Source organism: Heteronotia binoei, chromosome 6, assembly GCF_032191835.1.
Source record: "Heteronotia binoei isolate CCM8104 ecotype False Entrance Well chromosome 6, APGP_CSIRO_Hbin_v1, whole genome shotgun sequence".
NCBI lineage: Eukaryota > Metazoa > Chordata > Lepidosauria > Squamata > Gekkonidae > Heteronotia > Heteronotia binoei.
Window position 1 is genome coordinate 42942614 of NC_083228.1, and position 17041 is coordinate 42959654.

The 17041-nt window shown below is 47.1% G+C and overlaps 1 protein-coding gene across 1 annotated transcript in view; it reads left to right on the forward strand.

Annotated features, from left to right (window-relative positions):
• CFAP46 (cilia and flagella associated protein 46) overlaps positions 1-17041 on the forward strand; it is a 155736-nt gene that overhangs the window by 16348 nt on the left and 122347 nt on the right. The window contains exons 7-11 of the mRNA XM_060241376.1: positions 2190-2284; positions 4319-4420; positions 14536-14635; positions 15572-15670; positions 16507-16697. Of these exons, the coding sequence (XP_060097359.1) occupies positions 2190-2284; positions 4319-4420; positions 14536-14635; positions 15572-15670; positions 16507-16697 (587 nt within the window). The remainder of the gene's footprint in view (positions 1-2189; positions 2285-4318; positions 4421-14535; positions 14636-15571; positions 15671-16506; positions 16698-17041) is intronic.

Below are 17041 nucleotides of genomic sequence, written 5' to 3' on the forward strand. Positions count from 1 at the left end.
TGTGTGTCTAATATGTTCCACTAATCATTTCATTAACAATCACCTAATACAGTGGTTTTCAAACAATGGGTTAGGATCCCAAAACGAGTCATGACATTCTCTCAGATAGGTTGCAAGGCCAGGAGTCAGACGGAGGAATGGGGTGAGCTGAGAGAAGAGTTAGTTGCAAATTGGTACTTAGAAATACGTCCTGTTGCTCCTTAATGCTACATATTCATAAATACTAAACATTCAATATAAATTACAAGGAAAGGGGGCTTACAAGTTTTCTTGTGGGAGGCATCTCATTTCTTCCTCCCCCCACATGGAGCTGCCCTTCTGTACCCAGGCAATGTTTCCCTTCCCATGCAGCTTTCTGCTGGCAGTGCTAATATCCTCATTTTCCCGCTTCCATCTCTCCTTTCCACCCACCAGCCACCTGTCTTCAGCTATATTTATTATTTATCTACTTAATCTCTATCTTGCCTTTGGCACACACATAATTTTCCTCTCCTCCATTTTATCCTCACAAGCACCCTATGAGGTAGGTTAGGCTGAGAGTGTATGACTGGCCTAAGGTCTCCCAATAGCTTTCATGGCAACCTGACTCTCTTAGATCCTAACTGCTATGCCACACTGGCTTTCTGAGATAGCTGTTTGTAAATAGTAGCCAGCAGCCAGGCTTGGGTGGGTTTTTTAAGTTGGAAGGTAGCAAGTTGCCTGGTGGTTGCTGCTGGGCTTGGCCCCAGTGAGCCCTCTCTTAAAAGCCAAAACAAACCTGGAAATGACCCTGTTCCTCTATCCTGCCTTTTACTGGAAGAAACCAAGGCTGGAATCACCTGGCAATACTGCTGTGGTTGCCTAGCAATGGCCACTGAAGACATTCATTTCTTAAAGCTATAGGTGATCCTGTTATCATTGGGGCATGGTATAACTCCTCAGTGGTTTCTTTTCTTTTTCTACGATTGCAGATTGTTCTCAGGTTTGTAGAAAGTTCTGTCTTGTCTGTCCATGGCCTAGTCTCCAGATTTAAGTATCCAGGGTTCTTTTTCTAGCAGGAGCTCCTCTGCATATTAGGCCATGCCCCCCTGATGTAGCCAATCCTCCAAGAGCTTAGAGAGCTCTTCGTACAGGGCCTACTGTAAGCTCCAAGAGGATTGGCTACATCAAGGGGCATGGCCTAATATGCAGAGGAGCTCCTGCTAGAAAAAGAGCCCTGTAAGTATCCATAGGTGGGGCCATGTTGAGAACTTAGATATATTAATAAACTTGTTCAGTGCTATCTGATGTGAGAGGCCTGCACTATATGTTGGGGAGGGGGAAAGTAGTATGATTTTACCTTGCAAGTGGGTCCTGAAAACTTAGAAGTGGGGTCCAAAAAGATAAGAACTACAGATTTAATAGAGTACTCCAGTACTCCTGCAGATCATGTGACTATGAAACTGGGAGATAGATAAGTAAAATGGAAATTCCGTGTATGATGGGATATCTCTGACTGATTTCGCACTCACCTTACGCCGCTCTCACGTTTGTCTTCTCAGCACAGCATCCTTCCGATTTCCCACTATCTGCCCCAGGGCTGCAGAAAGGATTGCCATTTTCGCGCAGCAAATGGAAACTGGTTTTTAGCAGTTTCTGTTTGCTGCGCAAAAATGGCGATCCTTCCTGCAGCTCTGGGGCAGATAGTGGGAAATCAGAAGAAAGTTGTGCTAAGAAGACAAACATGAGAGCGGCGTAAGGTGAGTGAGAAATCGGTCTCTGTTAAAATTTCATTTGGGGATAGACAAAGAAGTTGAATATTTAAATTGTTACATTTCTATTCTGGAAGAGAATATATAGCAGTTTAACATAGTACATTGTTTGACAAAATGTTGATGTTTGCAGTAATTTGCCTGTTTGGCACATTAAAGGGGGCTAGTCCTTATTCAAAAACCTATGAAAGCAATGGTGTTCTGTGTGTGTTTGGACTCCCCTGTATTTATATGGGTGTAACTACTGAGCCTTGTTTGCCTAATGTTTAAATCTCCTATTTTAAAGGTTCACCTGTACGTAACCTACAGAAAGTCAGGCAATGGCATACAACATCAGCCTCCACATATTAAAAAAACTCTAGGGAACATTTTTAAAAGATTTTGAGCTTTGTCATCTTGCTCTGAGCTGATATGTCCCTATGCTCAAAGCAGTGATACAGCTATTGCCTTTATCTGTAGGTGCGTCACAGACTAGTAGACCCTGTAGAGCTAGAAGATGATATTGAAGACTCTGTTAATTTGAAAACCATTTATAAAATCCAGAAAATCAAAGCGTAAGTATCATACCTGAATATCTTGAGTATCTCTGTAGGTTGGGATCTGAAGGGCCAAGTGTGAAAGAAAAAAAAAATACTACAAGTGCAGGCTACACTCAGAGACAGAGGGAAGAACTGCCATGCAGCACTGAGCCATTTTTCTCTCCAGCAGTAGTGGCTGGGAAGTTACATGCATGACTTTAGATAGTTTTGCACTCGGTTGCTGTCTTGGGTGGCAATTCCTACACTTCCTGATGACTTACTGCAGTCTTGATAATGACATATAGGTAATGGCTTACTGTAGTTTTACTTTAAACAAGACAGACTGATGTACCTGTAGTGAGAATTATATATCTTCTCTTTGATGAAGCTTTCACCGACTAAAAAATTGAGAGACTGCTTAAATGATTCTTGTTATCTGCTGGAATAGCACCAAGATGTTAATTTTATTGTTTTATTGTTTTTAGAATTTTAATTAATTATTAGCTACTGTTTAAATCATTGTATAATCTGTTATATCGACTATGTTGTTAGCCGCCCTAAGCCTGCCTCGGCAGGGAGTTGGCTTCCCAACCCTCCCGCCCTGGCGGGGGACCCCCGAATTTTCAGCGTCCTACCCCGCTCTTAAAAAATCTGGGGGCAGGGGAAGAGAGAACATACCTGTAGGCATCATGTTGTTTTACAGCTTGGGGTCCGTTTTTAAGGCTGCACAGGAAACAGGAACGGCCCTTTAAGGCTGCACAGGAAACAGGAACGGCCCCTCCCTTTCTTTTCCTGTGGAGCCTTGCTTTTGTTTTCCCAGCAAGCACATTCTGCTGGAAGAAGACCAAGTACGGTAAGTGTTTGTGTGTGTGAGAGAGAGAGCGGGAGGGGGCAGGGAGGGGGGATTCCCTGGTATGGAGGCGCTCCCCCCCTTTAGAAAGCGTGGGGGGGAGGGAAATGTCTACTAGGCACTCTATTATTCCCTATGGAGAATGATTCCCATAGGGAATAATAGGGAATTGATCCGTGGGTATTGGGGGCTCTGGGGGGGCTATTTTTTGAGGTAGAGGCACCAGATTTTTAGTATAGCAGCTAGTGCCTCTCCCCAAAATACCCCCCAAGTTTCAAAAATATTGGACCAGAGGGTCCAATTCTATGAGCCCCAAAAGATGGTGCCCCTATCCTTAATTATTTCCTATGGAAGAAAGGCATTTAAAAAGGCGTGCTGTCCCTTTAAATGTGATGGCCAGAACTCCCTTGGAGTTCAATGATGCTTGTCACACCCTTGTTCCTGGCTCCACCCCCAATGTCTCCTGGCTCCACCCCCAAAGTTTCCAGATTTTCTTTAATTGGACTTGGCAACCCTAGCGGGGAGGGCGGGATATAAATAAAATGTATTATTATTATTATTATTAAGCTTCACTTGGCACCACTTATGAAAGCCTTTTTTTCTTATCTGAGTTGTATTGCTTCATTAAGGCAAGGCCAGATGTATAAACAACTTGCTCTCACCCATTTGCTTCTTCAGCAAAGTATCTGTTCCCCAAAGTAAAAAGACATTTCTGGCTTTCCTCCATCTCATTGGAGCAGGAGGTACTTCTGAAAAACTTAGGAGGCATTCCCTCTGTGTCTGAAGGAGCACCCCATCATCATAGGAGGATTCTTGACTTGGAACCTCCCAACAATTAGTAATTGGCTCAGCACCCTGTGGCACCCATTTTGTGATTGCCATCTGTGGCAGCCATTTTACAGTGGTGCTCACTATCTATTCTCAGAATTCTGAAAGTGTCCTTGGGCTCAGTAAGCTTGTAGACCCATTGACTAGAGGAAGAAAAATATAATTATTTGAATTATTTTTGTTATGAATAATATTCTGCTCATAGATCACCTTAATGGAGGAGAAATGTGCAGAATTCACATTCAACAGTTAATACTTTTTTCTTAATTTGTTAACCATCTATTGAAATGCTGTTAGCCGCCCTGAGCCTGCTTCGGCGGGGAGGGTGGGATATAAATAAAATATTATTATTATTATTATTATCATCATCTACATATACCATGAACTTACAGAGAGTTCGATGCAAATGGGATTCCAGAAGCAGCTGGTACAGAGTTGACTCATATATATGAATATATGAAGGAGCATAGAAGGAAACTAAGTGCTACTGAAAAGTAAGTGTGATGTGTTAAAGTTATGGTAGCTCTGTTTACATGTTTTAAAAACATCAATATTGGGGGGCTACTGGTGTGTGTGGGTACACGCGTGTGCACCTGTAATTCATGGTGACGTCTAATGACTGATCCCTACTGGGGGCATGGAGGATATTCAGAGAGACTGAATGAAGCCTGCCCCTGCCTCTCATCTACTGGTATTCCAAGAAGGGCTCTCATCCAAGTACTTACCAGAGATCAGCTTTGCTTAACTTCTGAGATTTGATAAGATCAGGCTTTCCTGGGCTATCAAGGTCAGGAGGACATAAAAAGATCAATATTGATGATTGTTATGTATTGTGGCCAGGACCAAACCATCAGTTATCATTTGCCTATTGGGCACAATCCTTCCTGGTGCTTAAAAGGGGCTCCTCCTTCTTCTTTGTGAGTACCTGGAATTCAGCATTTTCATGCTTCCTCTTTCTCCACCCATCTTCCCTTATATACTTCATTTAGACCCTTTTTTCCCCAATGGGGTCCAAAGCAGTTTACATAATTTTCCTGTCCTTCATTTTGTCCTCACAAGACGCCTATGAGGTAGGATAGACTGAGAGTGTGTGACAGACCCAAGGTCACCCAGCAAATTTCCATGGCAGGGTGGGAATATGAACCTGGATCTCTCAGCTCCCAGTCCAACAGAGTTACTACTACATTACATCACACTGGCTCTCTGTCACCATGCTACATAACTCATTCTACTGGCCAACCCAGGACCTAGAAAGCTTTAAACTCAGATCCTGCATTGAAGAGGGAAGGCTGAACTGAAAAGTTATAATTCTGTCTCTTTTTGTAATTCCATTTTCTGCACTATTTTTAATTTATTGTATCTGATACTTTTTTCTTTCTGCATTCCCCCCTTATTTTTACAATCCTAGTCCTGTTGCATTGTTTATTGGAAGTTTTTTGTTACCTGATTGTTTTGCTTACTACTGCGTGATCCACCTTGAGTTTCAGTGAAAAAAAGCAGGCTAATGATAAAGTGACAGGAAGCAATGTTTCTGAGCAATGAATGCTGTATATATGCTTTATTGAGCCCATTTTGATCAATGCAGCAGGATTATTACTATGCTGCTTTAGTTTTAGCTAAAGTAAAATCAGTTTTAAAAATATTGATCCCAATAGCATTGCACAGAAGTGTTGCTAACAACATTTTTTACTACAGGATATGTCATTTGTGAATGTTTATTTTTAAAAAATCTTATACATTTTCTAATCAATGGGTTGGATTCAGACTAAATTTTCCATCAGTGGATACAACTCTCCTCGTTCCTTCTTCTCACTGCGGCCTACTGATCTCCACCAAATGCTGCTCATGAAGGATAGGAGACTCTGAAGAATGACTTGGGGGGTGTCTTTAGTGGGAAGGAGGAATCAGTAGAAACTCTTTGTTTAATCTGGATCCAACCTACAGTATGACCGATTTTGCACTATGCTTGTTCCAGGGTGGGTAGCTTTTTTGCCACTGGGGCTTCACTCCGTTTTCCTGTTTCACAAGTTGCCCTGGAGCTGCAAGTTGGCTCAACTCTATTCTGCAGCACGCAGAATACTCTGAGAAGCAGTTTCCGCTTGCTGCGGAATAGCGGCGCACCAGATGACAGCTCTGGGGCAACTTGTGTGAAAATAGAGCGAAGCTCCGGTAGCAAAAGGGTTCTCCATCCCAGAACAAGCCTAGTGTGAAATTGGTCTATGAGTTTCCTTTCAGCACTACTTTGGAATGAGAAAGAGTGATTTAGGGATCACTTTTGTTAATGGACTCTGTGATTGAACCTTGTTGTAGTTTCCAGTTTCAGCTTAGAAAACTCCTGGAGAGTTGGGGATGGAGTCTGGGGGAACAGGAGCCTTGGTGGGTTACAATGCCATAGAGATCACTCTCGAAAACATCCATTTTTGCCAGGGTATTGACCTCTCCTCAGCTCCCACCTGGAGACTGCCATCCCTAGCTGTGATTATCTGTCAGTTTTTTAATTCAAATTTTATTTTATGCTACAGTTAGAGTTACAGCTAAATCCGCCTAATGCCTTAGTTTTTGCCCTTTGCTTTTGCTAACTTTCTGCTAGTGTCCTTTCAGGCTCACTACTCTGGGTAGGGGTTTCATCTATCTAATCTGGCAGATAATGGAGAGTCCAGCTGCTCAGTGAGGACAGAGGTTTAGGACTTCAAGGGATGTATTGTAACATGTGTAGTCTTAGGTGCATTATTTCAATAAAGTTATAAAACAAGCTGCTACTGTCTAATGGTTACTATAGCATCAAGCAGGTTCTCTGGAGAGGCAGCATAGACATTTTTAAAATAAACTAAACAAAATTATTTTCCATATCAGTTTCAATTCTCAAAGTCTGCATAGCAGACAAAACAATGTACCTTTTTCAGTGTCATTTTGGAGGGGTTTTTTTGCTCTAGAAGCCCCTTTCTTTTAAATTTATATTTTTGAAAATGACAGCAGAACTGGCTGAAATTTGTGAAGACACATAATTATGCCTTTAGAAAAATAAATGTCCTACATTCTATGGAATGAAATCCCCAAATGTGGACAGTCCACAAAAATTCTAAATGCCTGGCAATCACAGTGAACCAAATTGTCTGCCAAACAACTTCTGCAAATTGTTGTACTTCATTCTCTTACCTAATATAACCTTTTCAATCTAGTAAAAAAAATACAGCACTACAGAGACTTTTGTTCCTTCATACAGAATACCTTGTAAGTATATGCTCATAGAGATCTGCAGAAATGGAGAGGAACTCAAAATGTCTTGTATTAGGGTCAGTGGCAGCATGTCCTGATGTGGAGTGACTTCCTAACATGTGCTCAGTGGTGGACTGGGTCTAAAAATATTGGTTGCCAGGAGACATAGGGGTCCCACCCACAACTATAAGGCTATCTTTTAATTTTTGTAAGAAATAAATATTTTTTTAAAAAAAATACGTAAGTGGGAAAAGGTACAATTAAAACTTTTGTGAAATAAATATATATATATTTGTAATTACCATGTACATATATTGTACATGTTACTGGTAGTTGTAAGTAATGCCCCTAATTTCCAGAACATTGTAGTCAGCCGTCTGGGTGCTAGAGTGCCTGGAGACAGAGCTCTCACAGATCTGACAGAAGGACGTGGGTTTGCCTACCAAAATGGAAAGGACTTATGACTACTAACAGCCACAACGCTAAAGCAGCGCCCCTTGTTCCTGGAAGAGCGCCAGCAAGGAAAGCGGATGGTTTCCAGTCGCTTCGAGCTAACGCCATCTCTATCTTGGAGCGGAAGAAAAGCGCACCGTTAGGAGCTATCCAGACCAAACGGTTTTCAGCCTTGACCATAGAATCCACTTTGGGAGGCTAACACCAGCTATTTTCCAGCAGTACCAAGACTCCATTTCAGGACAGCGGAAGGCACACGTACGCAACAAATGTGAGCCACTCACGGAACCATCAAGCTTATCCAGGCATGGATCCTGCCTGACCACCCAAGCCTTTGTCCAACGAAACCCAGGACAAAGACTGGTGCCAAGAAGAAGACTAAAGAAGAGGAAGACCATCTTCAGCCAGAGCCAAGTTCCTTTGTGTAAACCGGGTGTTACCTAGGCAATGATTTGATTCTCTATTGTCACCCTTTTAGATAAGTTAAATAGTCTTAAGCATCTCCCCACCCAGTAATCTCTCCCATTCTTCTCCCCAGCTGTCATTTTGGAGCCTCACCCTGGTCCATTGCAACCTGAAAGTTCAACCAGGTACCCCTGGACGAAGCTTGTTCATTGGTCAAATATGGGCACCCAATTAGGTGCCACCAATTAACTTGCTACTGCAGAAGTCCAGCCCTTATGGTCACTGCAGAGCCTCCCCTTTCTCCTCCCGCGTACCTGTCATGGGTGCTGGGGACCCTGCAGAGGAAGACGAGTCTGCCAAGGAAACTGTACCCCTGCCACCTGCACCAGTACCCCTGCCTCCTGCTGAAGAAGATCCCAGCCCCCCTGCCTCGCCCTCTCGGGTGGCTCGTGTGCGTGACCGCCTCCGTCAGGACCTCAGGGATCGGAGGAGGGCGGCACGCTCACAAGCAAGACGCTCCCTGAGTCCTGAGTTTTGAGAGGATTCTGACCCTCCTAAGAGCAAGGATGCTTGAGTTGTAACAGGATCCTGGCTGCCTCCCAGAGCCAGCAATTAGCCCAAATGGGCAACAGCCAGCAGAGGGCTATATAGCTGTGGGCTTTGGGAGGAGGCTTTGTGGAAGCAACTAGTCATCTTCCTGACGTTCTAGCATCCACTCCGGCTTGACTTTGGTTCCTGAATTCCTGACTTTGGCTTTTGACTTCTGGATTCCCTGACCTCGGCTTCTGGACCTCGGACCTGCGATACTTGCACAGCGATTTGGATTTGGCACCTCGGACACTCCTGCTTGCTGGCTACAGACCTCGGACTGCCTCTGGACTTTGCCTGACCCGGCCCCAGCCGTGACAGATTGCTTCCACCCGACAAACACCCACTCCACAGGATGGAGGCTGAAGCAAGTGAAACCACTGAACTACTGGCTGCGCTCCAAGCCCAGGTACAGCAGCTAACACAGGCAGTAGTGCACTTGCAGCAACAACCTGTGGCCAGTGCTCCAGCCAAGTGCCCAGTTCCCCCACCTGACAGATTTGGGGGTGCCGTGGAAGAATTTCCTGCTTTCCTGGCACAGTGTCAGCTGTACTTTGAACTAAGAGCATGGGACTTCTCCAATGACAAGACGAAGGTGTGTTTTATCATTAGTCTGTTAAAGGGGCAGGCGGCCAAGTGGGCCACACCCCTACTGGTTGGGTCCTCTCCCCTACTGACTGATTACCAGGGGTTTGAGGCCCACCTGTCTGCTGCCTTCTCCAACCCAGTCCAAGCAGCCACAGCCAACCGGAAAATCAGGGCCCTGAAACAAGGCCAGTCCTCGGTGGCTCAGTATGCCACCGAATTCAAGCTCCTGGCCCAAGACTTGGCGTGGAATGAGGCTGCTCAGATGGACCAGTTTACCGAGGGGTTGGCAGAGGAAGTCCTGGACGAACTGGCCAGGGTGGAGCGGCCCCCCACGCTCCAGGAACTTATCACCCTCTGCCTCCGCATCGATGGCCGCCTGGAAAGTCGCCGCCAAGCCAAGACCCGAGGGCGCCAGCTCCCTGCGCCATGCCACTTGGCTCCTCTCCCATCCCCAGCTAGTACCAGAGACGAGGGTGAGCCTATGCAGCTTGGAGCTGCTCGACCCCGCCTGACTCCAGAAGAAAAGGCCAGACGCCGCACGCAGAACCTGTGCCTCTACTGCGGCACGGCAGGCCACTATGCCTCTGGCTGCCCTGCTAAACATCGGATACCCGGACCTACATTGCCACCGCCGCCAAAAGGCCAGCCCCAGGCGTAAGTGGACCCTCCAGCCTGGGGCGACTAGCTGGGTCCTCCGAACAACAGGCTGATACCCCGGGCCCGTTCCTGCTACCAGTCAAACTCCGTCTGCCCGATGGACGCTGGCTGTTCGTGTATGCCATGCTGGACTCGGGAGCAGCCCACTGTTTCGTAGATGCCGCCTTTGTAAAGCAGCACCAGATTCCAGTGCAGCCAAAAGAGACTCCAACGCTGGTGGAGGCTATTGACGGGCGCCTCCTCCGTTCTGGCCCCGTCACCCAGGAGACCTGTCCCATCACCTTCCACGTCCAGCAGCACCAAGAACAGCTACAGTTTGATGTCGCCCGCATGCCTCGCTTCCCGCTGATTCTAGGCCTTTCCTGGCTGAAGCTGCACAACCCCCTCGTGGACTGGGCCCAGCAGGAACTACGCTTCCGAGACCCATGCCCCCATCTGACTCCTCCCACCACTCTAGCAGCCGGCATCCCGAGTGGTGGTCCTCAGCTCCCTCAGAAGTATGCGGATTTCGCCGATGTCTTTGAGGAGACAGGAGCAGATCAGCTTCCCCCTCACCGACCCTATGACTGTGCCATTGATTTGGTACCTGGAGCACCACTCCCGGTGGGGCGTCTGTACCCAATGTCGGAGCCTGAGTTGGCAGCTTTGCGAGACTACCTGGACAAGAACCTGAAACGCGGATTCATCCGACCCTCAACTTCTCCCCTGTCTGCTCCAGTCCTCTTCGTGAAGAAGAAAAGTGGGGAGCTCCGGCTGTGCAATGACTACCGGGCCCTGAACAAGATCACCATCCGCGACCGGTACCCTCTACCACTGATCCCTGAACTCTTGGATCGTTTAAAGGGGGCCCAAATCTACACCAAGCTGGACCTCCGCGGAGCGTACAATTTGGTGCGCATACGGCCCGGAGACGAATGGAAGACCGCGTTTGGGACCCGATACGGGCAGTACGAGCACCTGGTGATGCCCTTCGGATTGACCAACGCCCCCGCTGTCTTCCAGAGGTTCATGAATGATGTATTCCGGGACCTGCTCGACCGCTTCGCGATCATATACCTGGATGACATCCTAATCTACTCCCGCAATCCTGCCCAGCACGCCGAGCACGTCCGCCAGGTCCTGCAGCGCCTACGAGCCCATGGCCTCTACGCCAAGCTGGAGAAGTGCGACTTTGACCTGCGCTCCGTCGAGTTCCTTGGTCACATTGTGTCACCACAGGGAATCCTCATGGACCCGAAAAAAGTGGAAGCGGTCCTGACCTGGCAGGCCCCTCAGAATCGCAAAGACCTGCAGCGGTTCCTTGGTTTCGCCAACTATTATCGGCAATTCATCCCGGCCTATGCATCTCTGACCACGCCCCTGACTCAACTACTCCGCCCCAAAGAACCTTTCCACTGGTCCCCAGAGGCCGATAACGCCTTCTCCACTCTGAAGACCCGTTTTGCCACCGGGCCACTCCTGAGATACCCTGACCCCCAGCTTCCCTTTACGGTGGAAGCTGATGCCTCCAACGTGGCCCTGGGAGCAGTGCTGTCCCAGCGCGAGAAGCCGTCTCAGCCACTCCAGCCCTGCGCCTATTACTCGCGCCAGCTCACCGCTGCGGAGAAGAACTACACCATCTGGGAGAGAGAGCTGCTCGCAATCAAGGCGGCTTTTGAGGTTTGGAGGCATTACCTCGAAGGGGCTCGCCACCCTGTTCAAGTGCTCACCGACCACCGGAACTTAGAGCACCTCCAGACCACCCGCCGTCTCAACCAGCGCCAGATCCGGTGGTCCCTATTCTTCTCTCGCTTTGACTTCCAGATCTCCTACATCCCCCATACCCAGAACCGGAAAGCAGATGCACTCTCCCGGAAACCGGAATACGCCCCTGCTTCAACTGAGGCCGCGCCCGCTGCTCCCATCCTGCCGCCCTCAGTGTTTGCAGCCACCTCCACTACACCCACACTCGTGGAGGACATTCGTGCTAGCCAGGCCAACGATCCCTGGGTCCAGCAACACCTCCAGGCCCTCCAAGATGACTCGGCAGGCGAGTTCACGACTCGAGGCGGTCTCTTGCTACACCGCGAACGCCTCTATGTGCCACCCGGGCCCTTACGGGCAGAAGTGCTACGCCTGACCCACGACTCGTTGCCCGCCGGGCACTTCGGACAGCATAAGACCACCCACTTGCTGACGCGAGAATTCTGGTGGCCACGAGTTCGCTCCGATGTTGCCCGTTATGTCAGCTCCTGTGACGTCTGTCGGCGGGCCAAAGACGTCCCGGCCAAACCCTCGGGGTTGTTACAGCCCTTGCCCGCACCCTCAGGACCCTGGGATACCATCTCGATGGACTTCATCACGGAACTCCCACGATCCAAAGGTCAGACTTGCATCTTGGTGGTCGTCGACCTATTTACCAAGATGGCCCACTTCATTCCGTGCCCGAAACTTCCCACAGCTCAGGAGACAGCTCAGCTCTACCTGCAACACATCTTTCGTCTGCACGGACTCCCAGCCCACCTGATCTCAGACCGGGGGCCCCAGTTCTCCTCTCGGTTCTGGCAAGCCCTCCATTCCAGCCTGGGTACTCGAGTGCACCTGTCCTCAGCCTACCACCCGCAGACAGATGGTCAGACAGAGCGCACCAATGCCACGCTAGAGCAATATCTCCGCTGCTACACCTGCTACCAGCAGGACGACTGGACCACTCTGTTGCCTCTAGCGGAGTTTGCATACAACAACGCGGTCCACTCGTCTACCCAAATGACCCCGTTTGCTGCAACCTACGGCTACCACCCTCGGTTCTTCCCGGCGATCCTGCCACCCACGAATGTCCCCGCCGTCGAGGCCTACCTGCAAGAACTCCGCGCCAGCCAAGACTTGCTCCGAGAGCAGCTACAGCGGGCCAAGGAAGCCTATAAACTGGCTGCGGACCGGAAGAGGCAGGAAGGCCCCCCAGTCCAGCCGGGGGATCAGGTGTGGCTCTCGACACGCTACCTGCGCCGGCCTGGTCGGTCTCACAAGCTGGATGCGCGGTTCATCGGACCCTACCCCGTCATGGACCAAATAAACCCCGTCGCTTTCAGGCTCCAGTTGCCACCTCACCTCCGCATTCACCCTGTGTTCCATCGCTCCCTCCTTGTTCCAGCTGCACCCCCTGACCCAGCTCGGCCTCCTTGCCCACCGCCGCCACCACCGGTGTTGGTGGATGACGAGGAAGAATACGAGGTGCGCCAGATCCTGGACTCCCGGTACCATCGCGGAGGCCTCCAGTACCTTGTGGACTGGGAGGGATACGGCCCAGAAGACCGGTCTTGGGAGCCCGTGGACAATCTTCATGCCCCGGACTTGGTGCAACAGTTCCACAACGACCACCCCGACCTCCCAGGTCCCTCGACGGAGGGGGGCCCTGGGGGGGGGGATAGTGTCATGGGTGCTGGGGACCCTGCAGAGGAAGACGAGTCTGCCAAGGAAACTGTACCCCTGCCACCTGCACCAGTACCCCTGCCTCCTGCTGAAGAAGATCCCAGCCCCCCTGCCTCGCCCTCTCGGGTGGCTCGTGTGCGTGACCGCCTCCGTCAGGACCTCAGGGATCGGAGGAGGGCGGCACGCTCACAAGCAAGACGCTCCCTGAGTCCTGAGTTTTGAGAGGATTCTGACCCTCCTAAGAGCAAGGATGCTTGAGTTGTAACAGGATCCTGGCTGCCTCCCAGAGCCAGCAATTAGCCCAAATGGGCAACAGCCAGCAGAGGGCTATATAGCTGTGGGCTTTGGGAGGAGGCTTTGTGGAAGCAACTAGTCATCTTCCTGACGTTCTAGCATCCACTCCGGCTTGACTTTGGTTCCTGAATTCCTGACTTTGGCTTTTGACTTCTGGATTCCCTGACCTCGGCTTCTGGACCTCGGACCTGCGATACTTGCACAGCGATTTGGATTTGGCACCTCGGACACTCCTGCTTGCTGGCTACAGACCTCGGACTGCCTCTGGACTTTGCCTGACCCGGCCCCAGCCGTGACAGTACCTCCCATCCCCTGAGGGTCCAAGGTAGTCTATTTAACCTCTGACCCAACTCCACTCAGGTGTGAATCTAGCAGTACCCTATCTCCGCTGTCTAGATCCATCCCCGATTCTTGGCCAGTTGAGGGTCCCATTTCCCCCGTCCTCTATCATCACCATTGGAGCCGTCTTGAGGACTACGATCGGTAAATATCACCCTGTTCGTCTACCCATGTGTTTCCCTATCTCTCTCTCTACTTTTCTTAGGACTGTATGTATGATTTTATGAGTATTTTATCTTGTATGGAAGCCTATATTTTTCTGGAATAAATTTTAATTGTTTTACATAATTAGAGTCCCTAATATTTTTAAGCATTAATTTCTGTATGTGGAATCTGTTGTTGTTTTTCATGCGTTGTCTTTGTGCCAAATCTCCAGCTTGGAAGGCATACTCAGTTTAGAAGGAACACTAATCCCAACAACACGCATACCAGATTTTATTTCGTATTCACTATTTCACTTTGTACAACCACCCTGTAAGGTAAATTCAGAGTGTGAGATAAACCAGTGGTTACCAGAAAGACTGGGGACATGAACCAGGGTTTTCTAGATCATAGTCCATCACTCTAAGCACTATGTCACACTAGTTCTGATATGTTTTGTGTATAAAATTCATTAGCAATTTTATTCTAATTGTTTCTATTTTTCTTTCTCTTTTTGCAGATTTTCTTTGCTGATGGAATTGGCTCGCCTTTCTTTGAGATTAGGCTGTGTACCTGTTGCATTTTCATGCCTATCTGACCTAAGGAAATTTAAGATTAAAGTGAGTTTTAGTTCTTTCTTCACTGCCGTATTTTTTAGGAAGTTGTTCTTACTGTAGTACATTTACTTCCTTTTGTACATGAAATAACATGTACCAAAGTGAAAACAATATATTGACCAACCAGAGCTATCTCATGTTAATTATTATCGGAGACCATGGGAGGCACTGCTCCCCAGAAACATTATTTGCAACTACTAAGTAAGGGGAATGCATCTTTGAATATATCAAAATTTAATCCTAAATGAGGCATTCATAGTTTTAAAGATGGGAAAATTGTGGTCATGCTGTGCTCATGCTGTGCAGAACTGCACACAGGAACTAATTGTGACATGCATCTTGAGCTGGGTTAGTGAACAGGCCATAAAAATGTTTATTATTTCAAAGAAAATAACATCTCTTCCACAACATGGTATATTATATTCAGTCATGATTCCACATACCCCTGTCATTTCACAAAGCCCGGTGTGCTGATCGGTGGCTGGCGTGGGAATGCAAGAGGTACAGACGGTGACTGTACCCATCTTTGAACTACTTGCCCTACCTCCTTAGTGTGTTGATATTAAAACACATATTAAGTTACAGCAGAGTTACGAAGTGAAGGCAGCAGGCCTCCTACCCAAATAGCTGTTAATGGGCAATCTTCACATGCATCAGATGGTCATCAAGATTGTGGTGATGCAGCTTTAGGTTAGAGTGCTTGTGCAATATGGAAATGCTGACCTCATATGCTTACCCAGCTATTTTTCATAATGCTTATACTATTTTTCATATTGTTTATACTTTTGCTGATGTGTGGAATAAAACTTGTGAGAGTGCATGTGGCCCCCTTGTTCCTAGAATGACAAATGAAGCACTCAGTAATGAAAACATTTGAGAGCATCAGAACTGAACTGTGATCATTTGCACTGATTAATATGATTCTATTTCTGTTATTAGGACCAAGGAAAACAAATTGAATTAGAATGTTTGGAATGTGACTATGAAGTCCAAAAGCTTGGAGATAAAATTGCAACTTATTCTAAAAGTGTTGTTGAGGTATGGTTGTTCTTTAATTCGTATTCCTTTAATTGGTAAGGCTTCATAAAGGAGTTAGCCTCCTTCATCCCTTTTTCTAAAGTATCAAACATGGCTATAGGCTAACTAGAAAAATGTTCTAGCTGGAATTTGGGGTCTAGCTACCAGGGGGCAGGTAGGAGGGTGGAGTTTCCAAAGGCAGCTTCTAGAGACCAGGAATTATGCCTTGTAGTGAGCTGTCATGGTTCTTTTGACAGTCCATCTGAACATGTTATCCCAGTTATGTGGTACCTTGTGAATTGAGTTGAGAGAACTTCAAAAATAATAATAATAAGTTTATTGAACAATTCAAAATAATATAAACACTATAGAGATCTAAAGAAAAACTTACAAAAAAATCTTAATAGCCATATTACTGTAAAATATATTTTACACTAGTCATAAAAAGAATGTTCTCTGGTAAGAGTTTTGGCGTGAAGTTTTAGCTAATGTAGAATTATTAACAGGGTATCGAGTTCCTCTAATACCCCAAATTATTGTTTTAAATCTATGGGACAACCATAATATACCTAGCTTAAGACAAGAGTTAATCTCCACAGCAGCAAAATAGCATCAAAATGGAAGTCGAAGGAACCCCTTTCCACTCAGCAAGGTGTGAGACTATTTTGTTCTTGATAAACTCTCTGATAGTATACTGAACCCTACCCATTCTAAGCCACATTCTTCGATGTTGCACAAATGGTTATCTTTTCTAACTCAATGTAGTAGGATTTTTGATGATCGAAAGGCTACCCTGCATGATATGAATCTAATACTTTTGACTGTGCATTGTTACAGTGGCCTGTTCATTCTTGTAGGCTCAACTAAAAGTAATACAGAAACTGGATCTAATTTTAATTCGTGCGATTCGTCTGAAAAACGGGAATGTTATTCAGGCAGTCTGTGCTACCCAGTGGAATCTCTGCTTACCGTTGCTGCAACACAACTTGCAACAACATGTACGAAAATCATTGCTTGCTATTGCTGAGATCCTAGAAGAGATTGACAGGTATGCACTCTAATGTGTTGTTTTACAGGCCCAGGTAACCTGTGTATAAACTTGTGAATAAAGATCCAAATAGGCAACCGTGTTGGTCTGAAGTAGTAGAGCAAAATAGGAGTCAATTGTACCTTTAAGTTGGTCTTAAAGGCGCAATTGACTCCTATTTTGTGATTGGCTACAGCTCCTTTAGTGTGTTAGGCAGATTTTTTTTGTCAGTCTGGTTACATGGAATTCTTTGAACTTGAAATATCGGAAATTTAGCCTGGACCATGTACAAGCAAAACATGACTTTACTGCTAGAGTATAGCCTGTCTCTGATAGATTGTCTGTGTGACTTGAAAGATTCATCT